At 36.7% G+C, this 23,538-nt stretch overlaps 1 protein-coding gene across 1 annotated transcript in view; it reads right to left on the bottom strand.

Moving 5' to 3' along the window:
- The window catches only part of FBXL13 (F-box and leucine rich repeat protein 13), a gene marked incomplete at its 5' end in the record, with an annotated part of 84,703 nt that overhangs the window by 56,422 nt on the left and 4,743 nt on the right, over window positions 1–23,538 (bottom strand). The window contains 7 exon segments of the mRNA XM_080393461.1: window positions 5,738–5,882; window positions 8,809–8,904; window positions 17,234–17,332; window positions 19,128–19,237; window positions 22,130–22,166; window positions 22,170–22,214; window positions 22,273–22,342. Coding sequence (XP_080249587.1) covers window positions 5,738–5,882; window positions 8,809–8,904; window positions 17,234–17,332; window positions 19,128–19,237; window positions 22,130–22,166; window positions 22,170–22,214; window positions 22,273–22,342 — 602 coding nt within the window.

Here is a 23,538-nt window from a genome sequence, read left to right on the forward strand (position 1 = left end):
TTATGAATACATTTAATTGTGCTTTATGGATGAACTGAATAATTTAGCCATTTCTTCTGCAACATCTTTTATAACAAATACAACAGTATCTGACTCATCCCTACTCCTGGGAATATCTTAAGCAGTATCATAATAATTAAAGGTTAATCCTGATAAGATGGGAACACAGATGAAAATCCCATTTGGCCAGCAACATTCAGTAAATGGGGCATTTTCTAGACTCTTAAAAGTCCTGAAAGAAAAAAAATCTGTCAGAAGTAGTAGCCAGCATTAAGTGAAATACTACTCCTCCTCTCAAATTCTGAAGGATTATTTCAGTACAGAATGGAACTGCTGGGAATGATTGAACAGGACACACAATGGAACCACAGAAGAACATCTGTTATTGGCAGCACAAACAATGGAGAAAAGATGAGTAGGAAAAAATGAATTTATAAACCATGTTACGTTAATTCCTGCCAAGAGTCAGTGTTAAAAAAAAACAACCACCAAACCAAAAAAACCCAACTAGCTTGAGGTAGGCTAAAGTCTAGGTAGAAAAGGCAATCAAGGAAAGGAATATAGGATAAAAGCTGGGTGGGAAGTCTCTGATCTCTCCAGTCAGCAAAAGCTTGCCAGTGGGAAAAGCAGTGGAATAGGACTGATGATCATAAGCAGTGGCCTAACTGTTGTAAATAACAAAATCAAAGGCCCTGGGGATTCTGAAACAGATCACAAAATGTCCCTCTTAGGACCAAGGCTAAAACCTGGGGGTCGCAGTGATAAATAGGACAATTGTTCAACAGAATCCAGAGTTAAGGGGTGTGGGGTTTGTGTGTCCATATGTGTGTGTATATGATATCATTCAGGCGTCTCAAATAGTGGCACCAGAAAGTGTTGCATCTGCTGGAGGTTCAAGGGGATATGAGCTGAACATGCTGCCTGTATCTAACAGCACAAGATGTTTGGTGACAGCTATTAAATGTGAAATCTGTAAATGAGGGACATATCAACAAGGACACTAGAGGAACATGATTCAACAACTATCCTGCAAATAAAGGTTTCAGTGTGAACTTGTGAAATCTGTGTCATCTCAGAAGCTCCATGAAAGAAACACTTGTGCAGTAACACCAAAATGAAATTCAATACTTAAGAGTGGATCTGTCCAAACCTCTGAGGATCAACAAGTGAAAAGACTTTTAGCAGTCAAGAAAGCAGACTGAATTCTTGAATGCTGGAATTGTCCTTGCTACTGTTTTCCTTAGATGGCCTCTGGAGCCTTCAAAGAGTCGCTAGAAGTTCTATTCTTTAAACTACAATGCACTATGATTTTATTCCTTACGGTCTAAAGTTATTGCATATTTCAGTTTTTGCAACAATACTAGAAAATTGTTATAAAATAGGTAAAGGATTATTCAAGTGACAGTTTCATTTCCTCTAATTAAAACAAAGGGGGTGGAGGGGAAGCCCTCCTTGGAAAACTGGAAAAACCTTGAAAAAATGGAACCCATTAGGGTTTTCTGCATGTTGGCATTTTCAGACACTCATATTGAGGATGTGGCAGAACAGCCAGTAATTGCAATTGCAAATGATATAAGAATGGAAATACCAGACTGGGGCAAGGGTAATATGGGCTAGTAAGTCCTCCTGACAGTGCCTAGTAGTAAATTCTTTAAGAAAATACTGTATGAACAGGAAAACCATAAAGGAGCTACGAAAATAGTACAGAAGGAGGCAGCCCAAGAAAAGAGGCAAAAATATATTTGAAAAACATACACATGGGGAAAACAACTAACAGTTGATAAAAGCTTCAGCATTACAGGGTTAACTGCTATTTCTCTAAGCTTCACCGAAATGTACTGTAAACTAAAGTACACCCTCCATGAAACACTGCAGCCACAAACCACAATTCAACATGGACATTTCTTTGTTTCTGTTCTATTTAATCACAAAAGTCCCAGAAGCACTTCCACATCTAAAAGAAAATCATGGGCCTTCCTCTTCCTTTATATGCTTTTTAAGCCCTTTCTTTCAGTAATTTCTCTCTTGATTCCCCTTCTTGCTCCCTCCACATCCAGGAAATAATTGCATGTTAGTGCGTTGTCCTCCTGATATGCAGTATATGTGCTAGGATTGCTGTCTTGAGGGATAAACTACAGTACTCTACGGAAGCAGTGCCCCTCTCGCTAACCAGCACCCATGAAACACAGAAAAGATTATTTTGCACCACATTTTGTCATGGCAGGGTACAGGAAGAATGGATAAGTCTGTCAATACTGTGAGCACTACTGGGAACAAAACACTTCAAAAGGAAATTTTAGCTCCTGCACTATGAATATCAATGGCAGATTTTAAATGCAGCTCCCAGTCACACATGGAAGGCAAATGATTCTCTAAGATCACTGAGTGGGTGAAGTAATCCCACAAACAGCTGAGCTGTAATCCGTGCATCTCATATACTCATTTTTCTTTGGCACAGTAACACATTCATTTGCCACAGACAGTCTGAGCTGGAATCATACAGCATTCATATGTAAATATTAAACAATTACTATTATTTCATGCAAACACCACATACCAAAGTTGCAGTACATAAAAACAATTTTTAAAAATTGCAACTGATTTACAAAAAAAATATTAAGATTAGCCATCTGAACAGACCTAACCCCCCGTTAATATCGTTGCTGTTTTACCATTAACAATAAAAACATGCTGCCAAAATCTGTGTAATCTTGGATTCATTTGGAAAGATGAGGTCAGAACTGTAGCTCAGGGAAGTTCAAATGGAAAGGTTCATCACATCTGTAGCCTATAACTGAACAGACAGTTCAACGCAGCTTGTAAGCCAAAATGTCAAATGTCAAATTTCAATATGATATTCAATCGTTAAAAAAAGATAGAGAAATAGTTTTGCAGAAATTTTAAACCATCCACAAGAGCTTCAGAAGAATGGCACAAATAAGCTGTATGATCAACATACATGAGTTTTAACAGAAGAAATTATTAATCTAAATAGCAGTAGTACACTGATATAAATGGGTTGCATTCTTAAAAAGAACTACTGGGTGTCTTCAAAGTTAGAAGAAACAGCTTTATAAATTATTTTTTTCTAAAAGCCCCAGTGGACCATCATATATAATTTGTCACAATTACTTGAAGATTAATAGCACTGAGTAGATGTAAACGGACATAATCTTTGGTTTTGAGCCTACAGAAAACATAAATTATCAACAGAAATGGAAAATACATACTCTGTAGATACACAAATTGAATTCAGTGTCTTTGATATGTAAGATAAATGGAAATGGATGGCAATCAACAAACTGATATTCCAACTGATATAACCAACATGCTGATACTTCTAAGTTAAATTATTTTAACTAGATATGAATCAGTTAATGTGATAGAAAAGGCAGTGTGTATATAAAATCTATCACAACTGTTCTTTACATGTTTTTAGCTTTAAACACAATAAACATTACTATTGGTTTTAGTTTTGTGCAACGTGGCTGTGTATGATTTACTTTGGCTTGCTTTCTTTATTAGCCGCCAAAGTTCATTGCAATATTAAATTCAACTATTTCACTAAATAACTTGCATGCTGATATCACTGAGAATGTTATTTTATCCTGATTCAAAAGCCAAGACCATGATCAAATCTACTTTTTATTCCTGGCTAATTGTTCTTTTCCGTCACCACTCTAGGAGCAAATTGTTCTCACCCACAATTACACAGTCACTTTCTAAAAACAAAAAAACCAAAATATACTGAAATTGTTATATGCTACATCAACACTTTAAATTGTGTATTACCTGATCAAATAATACATGCATTATAGTCTCGAAACATAAAAATACACTTTTTATTTGGAAAATGAAAATATTTCCTTTTCTTTTTTATGCATTTGCATTTAATTAAAGTGTAGGCTAGAAAAGAGTCAGTCCATAACATTCTCCTGCTTGAGAAACACTGAAGTAAAACTGTGCCAAGAAGCAAAAATGATTCTTGGGATCTTGCCTAGTTGTAGCAGAAGAGGTTTTTTTCTCATGAAAACACTACCAAGATGTTTTAACACTCTATATGATAAAGTGGCTGAGTAAGACTTAGGATGCAGGTAATTCCTAACAAATCGAGCTACTTTCACAGAACCTGTAACACTGGTCATAAGGGCTTTTATTTTTCCTGCCCACTTCTCTGCTTAGTGAAGCATACAACTGCATTAAGAAAAAGATTACTGACCTGAAGCTATTGCAAAATGTTGTCACAAAGGGAATTAATCGCTGGTCACATGTACTTCACGCATATTATGAGGAAGGACTAAGATGCTTTTCTACAACCAGAAGGACCCTGTTTTGGCAGTAGAATCAAGTACCTATTATTTGTCCTAAAACTTGAATGCCACATTAATACCTTGGACCATGCTTGGATTCTTTTTTTTTTTTTTTGGTCTGTAAGCTACTTGTTGGAGGCCAGTAACTAGTGGTACACCCTAGGGGCCAATACTGGGTCCAGTCCTGTTTAACATCTTCATTAACGACCTGGATGATGAGATAAGAATGCAATCTCACCAAGTTTGCAGATGACACCTAACTGGGAGCAGTGGCTGATAGACCCAAGGGTCATTCTGCCTTCCAGAGGAACCTTGATAGGCTGGAGAAATGGGCTTGCAGGAACCACATGAAGTTTAACAAGGGGAAGTGCAAATTCCTGCACCTGGGGGGCACCAGTACATGCCAGGGGTAGCCCAGCTGGGAAGCAGCTTGGCAGAAAAGGACCTGGGGGTCCTGGTGGACCCCAGGTTGAATGGGAGCCAGCAATGGGCCCTTGCCACAAAGAAGGTGGATGGTATCCTGAGCTGCATTAGGAGGAGTGCTGCCAGGAGGTTGAGGGAGGTGATCTTTCCCTGCTACTTGGCACTAGTGAGGCCATACCTGGACTACCATGTCCAGTTCTGGGCTCCCCAGTACAAGAGAGACATGGACATACTGGGTAAGAGTCCAACAGAGGGCAAAAAGAGAATTAAGGGACTGCAGCATATTTCCCATTAGGAAAGGCAGAGAAAGCTGCAACCATTCAGGTGGAGAAGGCTCAGGGAGCTCTTACCAAGGTATATCAATACACAAAGGGCAGGTGCAAAGAAGGTGGAGCCAGGCTCTTTCAGTAGAGCCCAGTACAGAGGAGATAAAAGGCAACAGGCACAAGCTGAAACACAGGAGGTGCCACCTAAATGTCAGGGAACACTCTTTTGCTATCAGGGTGACCGAGTACAGGTTGCCCAGGGAGGTTGTGGAGTCTCCATCCTTGGGACATACTCAAAAGCCATCTGGACATGGTCCTGTGCAACTTGCCCTAGGTGGCTCTGCTTGAGCAGAAGACTTGAATCAGGTGACCTCCAGAGGTCCCTGCCAATCTCAACCATTCTGTGAGTCTGTGATAATTATGTCAGTAAAGTTGGATTCTGGCATTCTGATATATTTAAGCACATGTTTGCATTCCAATCTTATTTGTCACACATAATATAAACCATTCTGTGGCATTCTAGCAGTGTTCAGTCATATGGATATCGCTGCACCTGGAAATTTTAATGAAGAGGGGCCGCCCTCAGAAGTAGTTTTACAGATCTCATACTCACATTGCTTCATTATGACTGGACATACAGAGAAGGACGTTGACATTAAATTTGGACAATAGCAAAGCATAGAGTGAAGGCACAGTTCTAAAATGTGAACTAAATCAGAACTAAAATGTAACAAATACATGTAATACTGATACTTCTAAAGCTAGGCCAGTGAAGAGAATAGCAACCTTGAAGATTCAAACGTAATACAAATACACACCACTTCTGCAAAATATTTACTACTATTTGGTCCTGAACTTTATGCTTCACTGATGAAAAATCAATCTAAAAAATTAAACAATTCATATTTAATTCAGTACTAAAAATAGGCAGTATGTAAAAACACATATCATTATGCAAATCTCTAGTAAATGTATGAAGTTCTATGTAAACACTGAATCAATGATCTGAAAATACAGAAATATCTGTGTATTAAATATATTAAAATTCTAGACAGCTGACTAAAAATACTTAAATATAGAGGAGACGTGTCTACAGTATTTATGAAGCTGAGGTAAGTCTTGAACTGCTGAAATATATGACATGAATGTTATGCATACAGAAAATTGTCAGACTTGAGTATTTATTTTTTTCCGTTTAAGATCTATGAAATCCTAAAGTTGCCAAAGATAGTTCTTTTTCTAATTAATTGTCTACTGATACATCAAGGTATAAACAATATGCAATCTACCATGTTAGTTTTAGTATAAGAATCCTTAAGTGATCTAAACTACAGGCTGGGGAATCTCTAGATCTTTGACTAAAACCATTATTTTTCTTAGTTTCTGTCTAAAGTTCAAGTTTAAGAAGTTTTAACAAAAATTACTAGAAAATAGTTTTAACAGTCTATCTACCAAGTGTGTCCAAAAAAAAGCTGGAAAGCCAACATGCAAATCTTTAATAAGAAAGATTTCCGTTTTTGGAGAAGACTTTTTCATGCCTTCTTTAAATTTGTTGATAAAAAAGCCAGGAAAAGCTTTTTTTCCCCCTTTGGATAATTTGCTACAGCTACACTGCAGCTATTTGTTGTACATTTCATAATACATGTTTATTACCCAAACACTTTGAAAAATCAATCACCATTATTTCTATGCAGCATGCTTGGAAGTGGTTACAGTACCAGGAATTCAGGAGTTCAGAACTTTCTCCAGTTTTTCACTTTCTTATTAGGATTTTGTTCTTCTTACATTAAATTATCAGAAGTTTTAATACTAGTTTCATTAAGATCATTAATTCATCACAGTAATTTAAGACTAGACCTAATAAAGGCTCCAGGCACCTGCAAGCTGGGCACTGCAGCATGTTTTAGGTGTTGGTACCCAGGGTAGATTCAACAACCAAGATCTGAGCAGAGACTATAAAATATACATGACACATAAGCACATCAGAAGGTCAATTTAAAGCAACTCACACACCTAACAGGCAGCTGCCTAGAACCAGCACTGCTGAGCTCTCCAGAACTTCTTTACCTCAGTCAGGAAGGCAGATACAGGCCTCTAGCTACCTGGGAACTACAGCCTGCGTCTCACTCCGGGGACAGAGCAGCGTATTTGGGAGACCCAAGTTCAGATCTCTACTCAGCCTCACAAGGCACAACTGCTCACCTTCTGGATCCCAAACATATCTCTTTAAGTGGGAGGCCGCTGCTTAGTGTCAGGGCCCTGGGGTCACCAGCAGGCTCTGCAATGTTTTCCTTCCTCAGGGGTTTATCTAGCAGAGTCCAAGACCAGCTCATATATGGTGTAGCAGTTTAACCCTGGATAAGGCTGTTGCAAAAACAGTTCATTGTGCGACAGAGCTGGAGAAGCCTCCTTAGGGGTTTCCCCACTCGGCTCAGGAGCTGCCCTTAAGCTCATGCCCTTGCCCTTGGTCTTTGCTTGAACCACACTTTAGGCATGTCTGTGTCCAGCTATGTGTCTGGCTGACACTGACTCTCACTCACAGATCACTTCCAGATTTGATCTTGGAGATGTCTCTTCACTACAGGGCTGGCTGGCAGTCCTCGGTGGGGGTTACTCTCACTAGACTCACTCTGCTCTTCTTGCTTAGGTTCTGTGGGATTGTGTCCCTTGTCAGCGGGGGGGCACTACCCCTGCCTGCCCTTCTAGCACCCTTGGCTGCCACCTTGCCTTCCCTTGCAGAGCAGCCCTTCTGCTTCCTCACACCCAGCTCCGCAGGTCATGCAGTTCTTGGACAAAAAAGAAAAACTATGTCCTTGATCACCATCATCATCATCATGAATGATCATGAATCATCATTTTAGGTCTAAAAAGGAGATGCCGATCAGATTAGACATTTCCAGGATTATACAGAAGGTTGCACAGGGTATTTTGTATTGCAGTTTCAGACATGAGGGCCTAAAATCTGTCTAAATCATGTTTTAAGTGCCCATATACTTTTAAAAATCTTTCTTTGTACTGCTGATAAACGGTTACATGTAAAGCAAAGATACAGAGGCAACAGTGATCCTGACTGAGGTGCCACGGCTAGTCTTAAGCCACTGCCTAAGGACTGGGGACCCATGAGGTAGTCCTTCACACCTGAAGTCGCATGAGCAGTATTGAAGGCAATAGCAATGAGCAGTGTGATTGTATTTTTAAGTGCAGAGTAGCTGTTTCAGGTATGGCCCCAAACACACCATACTAGCACGGTCGCACAATGTCCATTTTAGAAGGTAAATTGACTGAAATGTGTGTGCTAGGGAATTGGGCTGCTAAGGGAGAAGAAACAATGCAGTACCTTCGACATTGACATGTGCTCTAGGGACACAGTGACCACCTCAGCAACTCTAAGAGTTCATGAGTATGGAAGTGAACTGGTCTGCACCACTTGTTCCAGGGATGACAAGAGTCTCTCTAGAGCAAATACAAGCCTGTAACTGAGTTTACGTTCTCCTTCCACAGTAGTCGTATACGGCCTGTTTAGATTACCTAGGGAGCCTAAGACACCTCACCACTGTCTAAATCTAGTAGACTATAGCAAAGCCTTAGCAGACAATTCTCTTTCAGTGCCACTGATTTTATAATGATATACCACAGCCAAATTCATTTGAGTTGCTCATATTTTTTTACTCATGTAGCTGAATAGAGCAAGTCCTATTCTGGGATAAAACTTTTATCCTAGATAGTCTTAAAGTAAACTACCTCCTTGTCTAACTTTTTAAAAATAAATAAAATTGAAATAAAATGTTGAAAGTTATTATCTTACTTGCATCACTCCATAATGAACTGTTCTGAGTTAGTAGCATCCATGTTTGGCTAACCTGAGCACATCTTGCCCGATCAACTAAATTTACATAACGGAAAATATACATCAGAAGAACAGACATACATAATATTAAAAGCTATTCAATAAGAAGCACTTCTATATTAAATGATACATATTCACCTACCCTAAACAACAAGGGCTATTTTCAAATTAAATACTTCTTTCTGAGGAGTTTAAACATACCTTTTATAGCAGTCAGTATTTTTTGTCAATTAATTTATGTCCATAATTACTCTCATTAACAGCCTTAAAAAGTACGAAAGAATGGCTTTGCTTAAAAGCTCATAAATTCAAGCTATGATGGAGAATGACAGGGATGTTTCAAAACTGAAGATTTTTTCATGGACTATCAGCAGTTTCATTTTACTTATACAAAACAACACTTGTGAAAACACCTCTTCTAAATCTATTTGAGACAATATAATTTGGACTAATGCTTTGTAGATTAAATATAGTACCTGTAAATTCAACTTTATATGACCTATGAAGAGGTTTTGTAGTTTTTGCCTCAGAGGTCTATATAAGTATAATTTGGTAAATATATCTATACATCTTTAATCCCAGAATATTAAAGTCAATGTCTTGTATTATGGTAGAACCATATAAAAGCTATACTGACAGTTCATTTTATACAGTTAAAATTCTAAAATATACTGCTACCACTAAGCAACGTTTTGAAAAATTAAATTACAGCATTCCAAAAAGGTTTGCCCTGGTAAATAATCTTAGATACAGTAATCTCAGGCCATAGGAGTAAGAGACTGAATGAAGATAACATTTGGCAAGCTTCTCTCACCTGCCCTTTTTCAGACCAAGTCTCAAACTGTATTTCTGCCAACAGAATGTTAATGTTTCATCTTAGAAGAAACTCGGTAAAATGAAATGAGGGAAAATACGGTAAAATTTAATGGTTTTGTTGCAGAAGCCAATACATGTTATATTATAACCATCTGAAAATACAAGATGCATTTAAGACTCAAGGACAAAGAGCATATGCAGAATTTTATATAAAACAGCTGGATTATTTACATACTAAAAACTCCCATATCTGCAATCATTTGCAAAACTGAATTACTACATCATATGCTGAAATATAAATATCTGATATGAAACACGACACTCAAAATGTGCAGTTCTAAGTATGAAAAAGAAATCAGCTGAAAGGAACATAGCTAATAAAATCCCACATCACTTTTCGTAAAGTAACTTTTATATAAGGAAAACTTTATGCTTGCAATGTAATTACTTTCATAACTGTACAAGAATACATCAACGGCAACCAGTTTAAAGCTGGTATGGTAATTGGCCGATTGCAAAAATACAAAAAGAACTTTCTATTTTTATCCCATAATCTGTCACTGAAGAGAAATTTTTCTTATTGGTATACATTCTCAAAGAGCTTACCACTTAAGATATGCACCTGAATAGTAAGATGTCAGAGTGAAAACGTAGCAAAAATGCCAGTGTGTTTTATAGAAGAGTATTTCTGTATTAGTTACACAACTTCCCATACAATACTGCATACAATAAAACCTGGTTTTCATTATAGCAGCATATGAAGTATGATTTGAAATATGCTCCAGAAAAAAGAATCCATACTCTGTACAGAGTTCACAACTATACAGGCACAAGAGAAATATTGAATCAAATAGAGGCTTTGAGACTCAAATGAGTGTTGTAGTCAGAAGCAATACACACAAACCTTTGTAAAAGTAAGGAAATAATTGCAATTTTTTTTTCACTTCTGGTGTGAATCAACATAGATTAGTGAAGAAGAAGTGACTACCTGTGTAAGTATAGAGTGCGTGGATTACCAAAGTGCAGGTTATCTTGCTTATACTGAAATATGCTTTATAATAAATGAGTAATTAAAAAAATGTTAGAATCAAAAAGGAATGTTCTAATAAAAAATGTTTCACTAAAAGAAATATTCCTTCCTTAACAGAAACTCTTATTCTGACTTACATTCTGTGCAATTCTACTGAAATGAACAGGACTGAAAAACATACCTGCTAGAACCCATTTTTACCACAGAGATTAAGTTCAATTAAAAGAAACAAGCAGAAATATCAGGAGTATTCTACCAAGATTTAAAAAGATTTTCTACAGAAACTATCCAAAGGCTATAATATCTTTAGCTAGAAAAGGACAAATCAGGTAGGAAAATCACTGATGATGCGTCTTTACAATTAGCATTTAACTACATAGGTAATATTTTCGAGCAATTTGCCTGCTCCTCAAAATATGCTGCTGTCCCACAAGCTGTCTGTATTCACTTCATATAAACTACTTAAAACAATTTTTAAAATCAGGTTTCCTGGCTTTATGTTTTTATACTTCAATCTTTGGAGCTTGCTATAGCCATACTCATTTTAAAGATAGTTAGGTGATTCAGAATGCAGTAGGGGACTTACACAGATTTTTTGAAGTACAGAAATGTGTAGGCCCTTTTCAGTAGCAAGTTCCTTCTGTACACCCCATCCCTTCAAAGACTTGCATTCAATAACTATAGTTGGATCCATCACAGGCTTCTTTAACCAAGAATCTGTTTAATTTGGACATGTGGATTATTTCCTTAGCTTCAAAACTCAATCTAATTTAAAACTCCAAGGAATTCTAATACACAGTTCACAAAATGTATTTGAATACATGAAACTATTATGACTTTAGAATGAGAAAGAAAAGATTGATTGCATTATCATTCATTAATAGTGTTAAGTTTCATATTAGAAGAACAAAAGTAAGGTTTTTAATTTGTCACTGTCTTGCTAGTAACCTTTTGAATTTTCAGTTCTGAAAAGGTCTGCTAAAACATTTATTTCATGTTAGGTCAAGAACACTAGCCAGCTTTAAAACACAGCAATCATTTTCTGGCAGTAACACAACATTAGGGTACTGTGGTACCACTGACTTTTTTAGGAAACTGTAATTTACAAAGCAAATGGTTTCCAGCTGGTTCAGAGGACACATCTTGTCCCAGCAGTAAATAAAAACTGACAGATATTTTTTTGCACAGGAGCAGAACAGAAAGCCACAATAAATGATAGCATACTAGTAATGATATTTACTAAATACTTTGGGATTTTGAAATGATCCACCACCAAGTATCATCTACAGTGCCAGAGACAATAAAGTCTTCTTATCATAAGTTCCAAAACTTTGAGGAGTCCAGGCATGCTTTGTTTTCCAGTCTGTGAATGCTCAGAGCGAACACAGATTTGGAGGAGACTGCTCCCAGTAACAATCTCCTGTTGAAGGAGATCATATCTACATACTGGACCCACCAAAAAGAGAGCATGAGGATTCAGAGAGGGAAAAAGGGAAGAAAGGAAGAGAGAAAGGAAGAAAGAGAGAGAGGACAGAAGAAAGGAAGGCAGGGAAGGGAAGGGAGGAAGGAAGCATGCTCTGCTTTTCTGCAGCAAACGATTAGGCACTCAGCTAGAGCAAAGCTCTGCTCTGTGCCAGTAAACAGAAGACCTCTTTCTGCACTTCCCGTACTAAATAAAATAGTGACAGCTCAAAAAAAAGAAACCAGGTGACAGCCACACAGATTGGCACTTCTCTCTGGATCAAGGGAGCTGCGTTCTTTTTAAACACAAAATAAAGGCATTTCAGTAGGCTTCCTGCTTTTCTGTAATAATTTTTGTTCCCTTTGCACTTTACACATAAATAAAGCCATTATTTTCTGGCTTTCCCCAAAGATTCACAGATCTAGCTTCCAGCCCACATATGTAATAGATTGCACAACTTAGCCCACATACACAAAAAATACTTGCAAAAATAGTTTCAGCACAGCTGGCTTAGCCTGTTCTCTCTCATGCACCCTGAAGGAGACCTTCCAGAAGGTGCTCCCAGCCCTAGGTGCTTTGATGCACCCCTCCCCAAATCCCTGCACTGCTGCTGTTGTCTTTTTTTTTGATCCCAGTCCTTAACTCTCCCTACTCCAGCATAATCCAAGAGCTCCCATTCCCTGTAGCCCAACTTCTCTTGCAATAGCTCCCTAAAAAAAATGAGGAACTGCTACACCCCCATGCATTGCAGCAACCACCGCATATACCCCACGACAGCTCAGTTTGCCTCACCACTGCACACAAAAACAGGAGGAGGGAGGTGGCAAACCCTGTCTAGCACACCAGCCAGTTAACACAAAAAAACCCCGTTCCTGGCTTGGCTCCTGTCTTAACCTATATCCCAAACCTCACCATCTCAAAGTAATGTTATTCTGTTCATTCTGTTAAAGACAGAAGTTGGGGGGGTTGGGTTATTTCTTTTTTTTGGGGGGGAGGGGGAGCGGGGAGGGCAAGGGGGAAACACAAGAAAAGAAGGGAGAAGACAGGCTGGGCAAAATTTTGGGAGGCTTCTTTCTCCTCACAGAGTGTATGAAAGGAAGAGCTGCTCCTATCTCCCCTTTACTCTCTGTGTGAAAACTTGACAGCTTATAGCTCTGAGGTCAGCGCAGCCCTCACCGCAGCAACAGGGGTATGAACCTCTTTGGTAAAGGCAAGATTTTAACTCACATCTCACCACAAATGGCGAAGGGACCAATTTTTTAATTATGCCTAAAAGGAAGGCACCAATATTTCCTCCTCTGATTGCACTTTGAAGAAAAACAACAGCTGCCTATGGACTCTCAGGCTAGAAAGGCAGAGACCTGTTTCATTACAGATCCCAGCAGTCTTAGCCTTGAGCCACGGCGGTTCAGCGAACACCCTATACCTGGCAAAATCAGACAGATCCACTCCTGCTTCACCCATTTGCCCACCACTTCTTCCCCATCTCCTCCTCTGTACCCAAAGAACTGTTCGTGCAGCCACACAATGAGCTGGATTAAGGAACTGATCCAACCGTCAACTGATTAAGTAAAAGAAAAAAATTGGAAGGGAGTTTTTCAGACAGATCTGTTCTCTGACGTGGTTCATACCCATCTCTGTAATGAACACAAAGAGAAGAATAGTACTGGGGCAAGAAATGGTAAATGGGAATAACAGGAAGGTTGGGACAGCTTCCCTCTATAATTGTGGGGCCAAGATCCTCCACAAAACTTCAGGTTCTGAGGAACTTGAAAATCCAGATCTTGAGCTTTTGCACAGTTAAATGATACTGAACAATAATTTTAAGGATCTCTATATAAGATCTAGGTGACACACTCCTACCTAAGCTCATTTTACTTTTTAAAATCCTTTAGTGAACTGGAGCATAGGTTCCTCCCAGAAATAATATTATGTTACATATTAAAAGGTTTTTATTTTCCTGTGCTTTAAAGGGGGTGAAATATCAGGACACAACCATAAGAAAACAGGACTGAAAAAAAATCACATTTTAAAATTATTTACTACACACAAATAAAAATGGAAAACTACATTTTGTTCAGTTCAGTGAACAGGCAGATATTGCATATAGGAATATGTGAAAAGGCGTACAGAAACTGGTTTGACATCTTATCTTTAGGACATAAATCCTGCTTAAGAGACAGGATTTTTACATGTCTTTCTCTCTACCTGTGTGTTCAGTCACAAGAAAAGAACTGTGGCAAAAAAGACATATTCCTGAATGGACATACTGCCAGTTACAGATCTTTTTAATTAATCAGCAGATTTGAAAATACTCAGAAAATCTTCTTGTTCTTTATTGTTTACTGAAAATCCAACAGATATTTATCACTCTGTAGTGAAAAACCCAACAAAGTCATCACAACAGAGTTTTGACTAACATTCCCCAACATACTCACCTTACCCTATTGTTTTCATTTTATTACCTCTTGAGTTTTTTCACTGCGGTGACATAATTAGTTGTGATTTCTTTTATGACAATTTCCTTGAGCTCCACCTTTTACATTTGGATTTTAGATATGCAAATTATATTTAAATACAGACAAACAAGAATAATTCCCCTTCCTACAATGACATATTTATATATGCATAAATATGGCTTGAAATGTGTGTGGATTATGCAATTTTCTTTTTTATTATTTTTTAGGTTACTATTTCCTATTCAAATCAGTAGAATTCTCACCTACTACTTCATTCTCCTTGTAAACACACATTAAAATGTACACTATGATGGGACCAAAGTCTAAACTGGCAAACTACCTTGCTTTTCAGTTCCAGACCTCAGAGTTGGAATTGCTTCTAGAAATGGAAGACATCAATGTTTTCTGCTAAGCCACTAAAATAGCACTTGACAGTGTATTTGATTTATATAGGCTATAAAATTAAGTTTATATATAAACAGAAGAGAAAATGTTACATTGTTTTTACAGCTGCTCTGTAGCCTTAATCAAAGAGCATGGCTACATACCTCAGAACAGCTGTCATTCTTTTTGATATGTTAGTATCCAGATGCTGGTTTTCACGTGCATAGTCTTTATGTACATGAGATTTGATTCTTTGTGACAGTGGCACATGTAACCATGAACATGACGTGACCTCAAAAAAGGGCAACCTATGAGGATAGCTTAAAATGTCACTATATTTTGAGCTCATAGTTTGGATGTCAAAAGAAACACGGCTCATAGATTAAGATAAAACAAACAAATTTCTCCCAAGCTACAAAAAAACCCCGAATGACATTGTCAATACTGTTTGTTAAACTAACAGAAAGATTACACTGTTACTGGGTTTTTAATGAAGAAAGGATGCTACTACCGCCATCTGAATTCCTGAAAATACGAATAACTGTTTATTTATAGGTATAACAAGTTGGATAGGTATGGACACAGGCAAGCTGTAATACTACCTTTTATATATATATATAAATATATACACATACTCGTATATAATACTATCTTTTATATATAATACCATTGCAGTGTATAATACTACCTTACTAGGAAAGAGAACATTAGGAGGTGGCACTGCAGATCAAATCTTAGTCATTCTGCTACTCATATAGTAAATTAATCTCTCTGTTTTAGTGGTGTTTACACTTGTAGTGGAAGAACATTCCTTTTTGAGTACACTGCTTTTGAAGAAGAGGTTGATACTAGAGATTCCTTCTTAACTTGTATCAATGTCTTAGTAATCAGAGATATGAGTACATGACTCCCAAATTCTTTAGGAGAGATACTACCACTGCTGCAAGAGGCCCATATTTGAATCATTTGATAGCAGAAGTTCTCTGGTTACTGAACAAGCCTGTACTAAGTAAATAGCACAGACTAAACCCCACTGATGAACCAAAGTCAAAATAAACCAGTCTCACATCCATGAGGACCACAAACACCACCAGTGGAATCCATACAGATAACATCAAGAAGAATTAAAGCATGCTGTACTTTTGGTGGGTAAGTTCTGTAAACTATGTACACAATTTAGCTTACAGATTTACGTTTCCTGTGATGTCAGTGGCATTATGCACATGCTTAAAATTAAGTAACTGCAATTGGGTTTTAGACTTCAATGGATAAAAATTGAACTTTGAGTTCACTATAGTCCTTAATATTTAAAAGGAAAACATACCATCTTTTTTCTGAAATACCAATTTAATGTTTTTGCAATGTTAAATTACTGGAAAAACATGATAGGACAAATTAAAGCTGAAAAATGAGAAGATAAAATTAAAACATTTTAGAGGTAGTTCCAATGTATCCCTCAAAGGCAATTATTTTCAGTAACCAACCTATAATTTAGCTAAACTGGCCTGTACAACTGAAGGTCCCACAACCAGTAGTTAATAATTCTGTTCTTTTTCTAAAATACTGTCACAAATCAATTGTCTTGTTTCTGTGTTGAACTACCTTCTCTTGTAGAAGTTAGCATATTAACAAGATTTCACTCTCTAAAGTTAGATTTTGCAAGGATACAAAAATACTGAGAAAAGCAACCTTTTAAGCAAACACATTTAAATAAATTCAGTAAAAATGTTTGGAAAGAAATCTCTCCCTATCCACAGTACCCTTGCAGTAGATTCCTACCCTCTACTCTTGCTTTCTGGCTCTAGCAGTTTTTTCTGTCTTAGGGACCTGCGCAATATCCATAGTCATCTCTGTATTTTTAAGAAAATTAAACTGCTTTCTATCATATTTGGGGCTTGGTTTATGACCTTCTATTCACTGCAAACAAACCCCTTCCCTCAGGAGTTTCACTCTCTACCAATCCTACAGATTTCCTGATTTCTTGTTCTCCCTTTTTCTCTTTCAGTTTCAGCTCAGATAAGCTTCTGGATGTCAAGTTAGAGCATACAGAATACAATCAGGTGCCACTGAAAGAAAGAATAGCATTATCATACTTTAAAGGACTCCACCTGACTCAAAGTGAAAAATGTAAGCAGCAACCTTCCTTTCCATCGCACAAACACATCCTTTTCAACAAAACATGATATCTACCATTTATGAAGTATACATATAAAAAAGAACACCAACTATCACAAACCTGTAACAAGGCTTTTTCTGGTAAATGGGATGGTTTATGCCTGACAGTACAATCACTTGATTCAAAACTGCCTTTCTGACTTTTCTTTGTTACCAAACCCTGAATAAAAAGGTACAATTTTACCTTAATTGCAGGTTCAAACTTTCAAATACATTTAAATATTCAAAAAAATGAAAATAAATTTGCTAAACTTAACTAGGTATTTTCAAATCCACATACAGTTACACATCTATAACTGCTGTTACTGAGAATAATCATAGTTTTAGGGTGCATCTCATAATTTTGCATCACAGCATTACAATAGAGAAGCATAGGAGACCACCTGCATTTCCAAACTAAAACATACTGTACACACCATATGACATAAACATACTACTAGCACGTGTCAATTTTTCAGACAAGTCTTCTAAAGGTATCACTACTAAAATCCCTCTGATGTTACATTGTATCTAATGTATACTATATGAAAGATACCAAAGTAGTTTTTTTATATCATTTCAAATTGGGGGTAACATTGAATCTCCTTTTATTCTAGCTCTAGAAATAGGAGTTTCAGAGGTTGTAAAACTGGTTTTCATTTGAATATTGCTACAGGGAAGAAAGGTGAACAGAAAAGGAAAGGAAATATGCAGGAAAGGAGAAATTAGGAATAAAGAAAATGGGAAGGAAGAAAACAGTGAGATGGGAAAGCCAGAAAGAACAGAGTAAATGGAAATAATGAGCTTTGTAACTTCCTATTTTTAGGTGACTTAGTTGCACACAAATTGCCTACAGAATTGTACACAATACAGAAGTACACAATTAAAAAGTGATTCAGTTATATGCTTTCTGTTATATGCATTCTAATCTAATTATGAAAGTCAAACCAATCCTTAAAACTGCTACTAAGTGTGGAAAGAATTTAAGAATACTATTCCCTAAGAATGCCCTGATATGCTCCAGAAACAGGACATCTTTTGTCTAGTCAGACTAACATTTTAAGTACTCCAAGACCAACAAGAAAAGAGGAGAAAGAAAATATATAGGAGGGAGAAGAAACAAAAATGAAGTGAGAGTCCACCAACTAATTTGAGAGAACGGGGAAGAAGCAGGACTCATGACAGGTTTACCCCAGGAAGGATTTGACAACTGATGTCTGGCAGCCAGCAACTGATAAATTGTCCACAGCTGGTTTCCATTCTGACCATCCTCCAGTAGGGAAAGGAAAAGGAGCCAAACAGTGGGAGAAGCCCTTTCTGTATGAGTGTGAGTTTTGGAACCCACATGCAATTAGTAGCAGCTGGGTCTTACAGCTCCCATCTCTCCCCTTCCCCACATGGTATCTGTTGAGCATCCCACCAAGCTACAGCATTCTTCTCCTTGGCAGGAGAAATCTTCCCAGAAATTAAAAGATCCTGTTTTTCACAGTGAGACCAGTAAGAGCTGCTGGGCGTGGAGCTGTCCGTGTGCTGCCTACTCTCAGGTGATCACAATTTTGGCTGCCCCACACCTTTGGGGAGGAGATGAGGTTACTGAGGCTCCTCCTCACTCTGCAGGAATCTACACCTCTTGGATTTTGGTGGCAGGGATCCAGAGGCATCACCTTTACAGATTATCATCCCAACTGGTAATACTGCCCATAAGAAATCAGCCACCTGATCCAAGCCACTGAGATCACTGATCATATACAACAACACTCAATCCCTTCTGCTGCTTAAGATACAACCAAACTTCTACTTGCAGAATATAGAGGTAATGATCTGCTTCCCATAACATCATCAACACTAAATAGTAGTAGTAGTAGTACACTAAAATGCTCCTTTTCATATTGATAGATCTGTTTTTCTATAAGAGTTAGAATAGAGTTAATATTTAATCATTGAGCTTAACTGCATTCAAAATATTATCCACATACCTCAAAATATGCTTTCATTTTCAAAGAACTGTGGGCCTCTTTATGCCAAGCTTTTACAACAGCATTTAAATATAATTTTTTAAAGATCTGTTGCAGTTTCTCCACTGCCACTGAAAATATACATAACTATAATCAATTTGGGGACCACAAGTAAGAACAAGTATGTCATTTAATTGCTATAGATGAATGTCTGTCAAATTACATTTCAATAAAATAGCTATTCAATTCAGCTTCTGTAAGGAAATAAATAACAACTTTTTACAATAGATATAATTAAGACCTTTGCAACAGGATTTCAAGTCAGCAGGCAATGCATAAACATGACATTATTTTTAATTTATCAGAATTTTGTGTAAGACATTACTGACCTACAGTTTGATCTACTAAATTACCCAATGATTTCACAGAGCTTGGATGTACAAGATGCATACAGACCTCAGTGAAATGAAATACAATAACAAAACTTTAATTATGTGTCAGACAGCATAGAAGTCAAAAGTCATGACAAGAGGAAATGGCCTCAAGTTGCTCCACAGGAGGTTTAGACTGGATATTAGGAAAAATTTCTTCACCAAAAGGGTTGTCAAGCATTGGAACGGGCTGCCCAGGGAAGCAGTTGAGTCACCATTTCTGGAGGTATTTAAATATGTGTAGATGTGGCGTTCAGGGACATGGTTTAGCAGTGGACTTGGCAGTGCTGGGTTAACAGTTGGACTTAATGATCTTAAAGGTCTTTTCCAACATAAATAATTTTACAATTCTATCAATAAATTCAGTGAAGTGCTAAGCGTTACACCAGTGTTAAACATACAAAGAACAGTAAAACAGCTTATGAAAGATCGCATGTTTGTTATGAATGAATGTAAATATTAAAAAAAACACTTTTAAGAAAAGTTTGGAAGCAATTGAATTTTCTGTAGTCCAGCACAAAAGAAAAACAAACTATGGGGAATATTATAACTGTCCTCCTATATGTAAAGGGTGTTATGAACGCAATCAAAATAAAATGCTTTTCACAGCCACTGAAATAAAAACAAGAGGAAATAAGTACAACTTTCTGCAAAACCTTAAGATATTAAAAATGATTTTTTGTCATTTAAGTTGGCAAACAAACTTACATAAGCTACAAAGGGAGCTGACTCTTCTTACTTGATACTTTCAAGAACATACAACAGTTTAAGTAGCTTAGCCCTTTATAATGCTATCTCATGGACATGATTAGTGTGGCATGCAGTCTTCACTATCAAAAGGATGAAAATGTAAATTTTGATATAGTAAATACACAATATAGAATCACTTATCTACTATCTTTTTAACAAAAAGGTGTCCTGAAATTCAACTGAAATAAATTATTAAAAAGGTATATTTAAGATCCATTCTTGATAGTGAAAAAAAATAAAAATTAAAAATCAGTGTGTCTTGAATCTGGCAAGAGATGAAACGTTGACATTATAAAGCTGTTTTCTGTTACCTGAGTCACACTCAAACACAAAATGAACATACTGTGTGATATTACTTTAATAAGTGTATGCTCTGCAATTTAATTACAAACTGTAATAACTTTTTAGGCTATACAATCAGTAAGATACAAAGACTGGAAGTATTTGCAAAGCAAATGCCTATTTTTATTTATATATATGTATTTATATGTATATATAAAAAAATATATATTAAAATTTTTATTGCTCAAGGGAGGAAGGCAAAAACTCTCAGGATTGCAAGGGAAGTCCAGACTGCACCTAAACCAATTTGCTCTGATTTTCATCAATCAGGATCTAACAGCCTACTAACGTGCCCCTTTAATTCTTTCTCACAACGCACTGTTCACTCTTGACATTTTTCCACAGATCACTCCTTCATGGGTTGTCTTCATATATTATATGAATACCGTATAGACTACACACACATATATATATATATTAGAGTTCTACTATGAGCAGATCCTCAATGTGTTCAAATTTTATTTAAGAAAAAAAGACCAACCTTTTTTTTTTTTAATTCTCTATCATTCCAGCAACCTCATTTACACTGCAATCCCACAGTTATACCGATACTAGTCAAGAGTCAACGAATAGACACACACAGCAATAACTGAATGGTGTTTTCTCCATATGTCAGCTTTGTCATAAAAGGAAATACACTGTGTAACTATGCCCCATCATATGTCTCCTCCTCTGCTTCTGTGAATTTAACATTAACAAAAGGTGTCTTGGCTGAAAGTAATATTTAGAAGATAATATAAAATAAAGTAATAAAAAAGAATATGAAGTCTCTCACAGCTGCCTAGCAGAGCGAGAAAATAGCTTGGGCCTCTGGCTTTTTAAGAGCAATGTTTGAGTCATACATAACTGCCTGAGCTCAAACTCAAAGCTACAGATAGTGCTTTTGGCCCATTTTTTAATTTTATGAAACTTCTGTCTGGGTGGACTCAGGTTAACAGAGTCTATGTTCACAGCTGCTGCTGTGTGGAGACATTTTAAAAATCTCATAGCTGCAGGATCTGTGGAACACAAAGTCTCAAGCAGAATGAAGTATTTATTTTTTCTTTCTTCTGACTTTCTTATTTTATTTTGATCTTCACGCCTTCCCCACCTCTCATCATGAATTCCATCTAACTGAAGCCAAGAGTCAAACTCTGTGATCCCTCCTGTTTTATCCCCATTGCTGTACTTTTCACCTCCCACAAAAGCATCCTGACTCACTCCACTCTACTTTTGACATACACTCCATTTCCCTAACACCTCTCAAGCCTGCTTTGCATAAGCATCACTGCTCAGTCTTCACAGAAGAGTACCAGCACCATCTGTCCTAGCACAGAATACAGAGAACTGCCTCTCATGGTACTCATGGCATCAAGTTGCCACAGGTCAACTAATGAATGGCATCCTGCAAAAAGATAGCTAGATAAATTGTTGGACCAAGCATATTTAAATTACTCAGCATCATTTTCTTTTATATAACATGCATTTTTTGTCTTAAGCAAAGCAGCTATATAGACTTACATGTCATTTTTTCCTTGTGAATCTGCACCCACATACTCTACTTCTGTATAATAACTCTTAATATTTGGACATTATAATGAACAGTATACTGCTAGACCCATCTAATAACTCTTAATATTCGGACATTATAATGAACAGTATACTGCTAGACCCATCTTCTGCGCTGCCTTTTTTCTTTTGTTCTTTTTCAGCAGAATATATTTTATCCATCCTCTGAATTGTAAAACAGAATGAGTAATTTAATATGGCTCCTGACCTGAATGAAGTAAAATCTATAAAACTGCAATTTGCCGTAAATACAAAGCAGTCAGGCTCAACAATACAAACTTCTGAACAGAACTGATGTTTGATATTTATAATGTAATTAAAATATGCATTGATAATATTTTTCAGTGATAATTCATTCACTCATTTTAACAAAATTTCTACTTGTTCGTAATATTCTACAGTATCAAGCCATAAAAACTTGCTTGCTTCCACCATCATGTACTGCAGTTGCTGTCAGCTATATTTTCATGTAGAGATCTGTACTTATGGGAGGACATTTGAGTGTTTATAGAAAATAACTCAGAAGTGCTAGATATATGCATTTACTTAAGTGCTATTTACATTTTCTTGGCAATACAAATAATAATGTAATAGATCACAAACTCAATTTATATCTTAACAATTTCAACCTTTGGTAAAAATCCCATTTCTCTTCTAACCTAAGTAATAAGAATGAGATTCAGAACAAATGTATTTCAAATGATCATATGTCACTGATATATTAAAATACACTATTTCTCCATATCTGATTTGCTGGAAAGACTACGGAATAAATTAGACTTTACATGACCACTTTCATTTGCCAAAATCTCTCTCATTTCAAATTAAAATAAAAAAAATCATGTAGTTGGGAGCAATTATAAATGGAACATTCTACTGTTCCAGTCCAACTTCTGTGATAATTAAACAAAACTGTCAGCTCAAACAATCTTCAAAATGCTGCTGTAAAGGAAAAAGGAATAATCTTTCATTTCACTGGGATACGAGACAAAAAAGAAAAAAAAAAATATTTCTCTTATAGCAAGGAAGGCTCAGGAATTAGGAAAATATTTCTGTTATAAAGGACTATGAAGTACTGGCATAAACTGTGTAGAGCGATTGCCAGGTCTCCAACACCTGTGATTTTTAAGATGACTATAAACAGCCAAGACAAATATTTACCAAGGCTAACCACAATACAGCTTGAAAATCTTAACCTCCCTACCAATTTTGTGATACTGAGTAAGGATTTACACCAGTATTCCTAAGAGTTGTACCTCCTATATAATTAGCATTCTATGCTTTTCAAAATAAAATAGCCCGAACTTACCTGTTCTAAATGGAGGATCATTACATTTTGATACACATGCTTATAAAAAATG

This window comes from Falco punctatus (genome assembly GCF_963210335.1).
Source record: "Falco punctatus genome assembly, chromosome: 6".
Lineage (NCBI taxonomy): Eukaryota > Metazoa > Chordata > Aves > Falconiformes > Falconidae > Falco > Falco punctatus.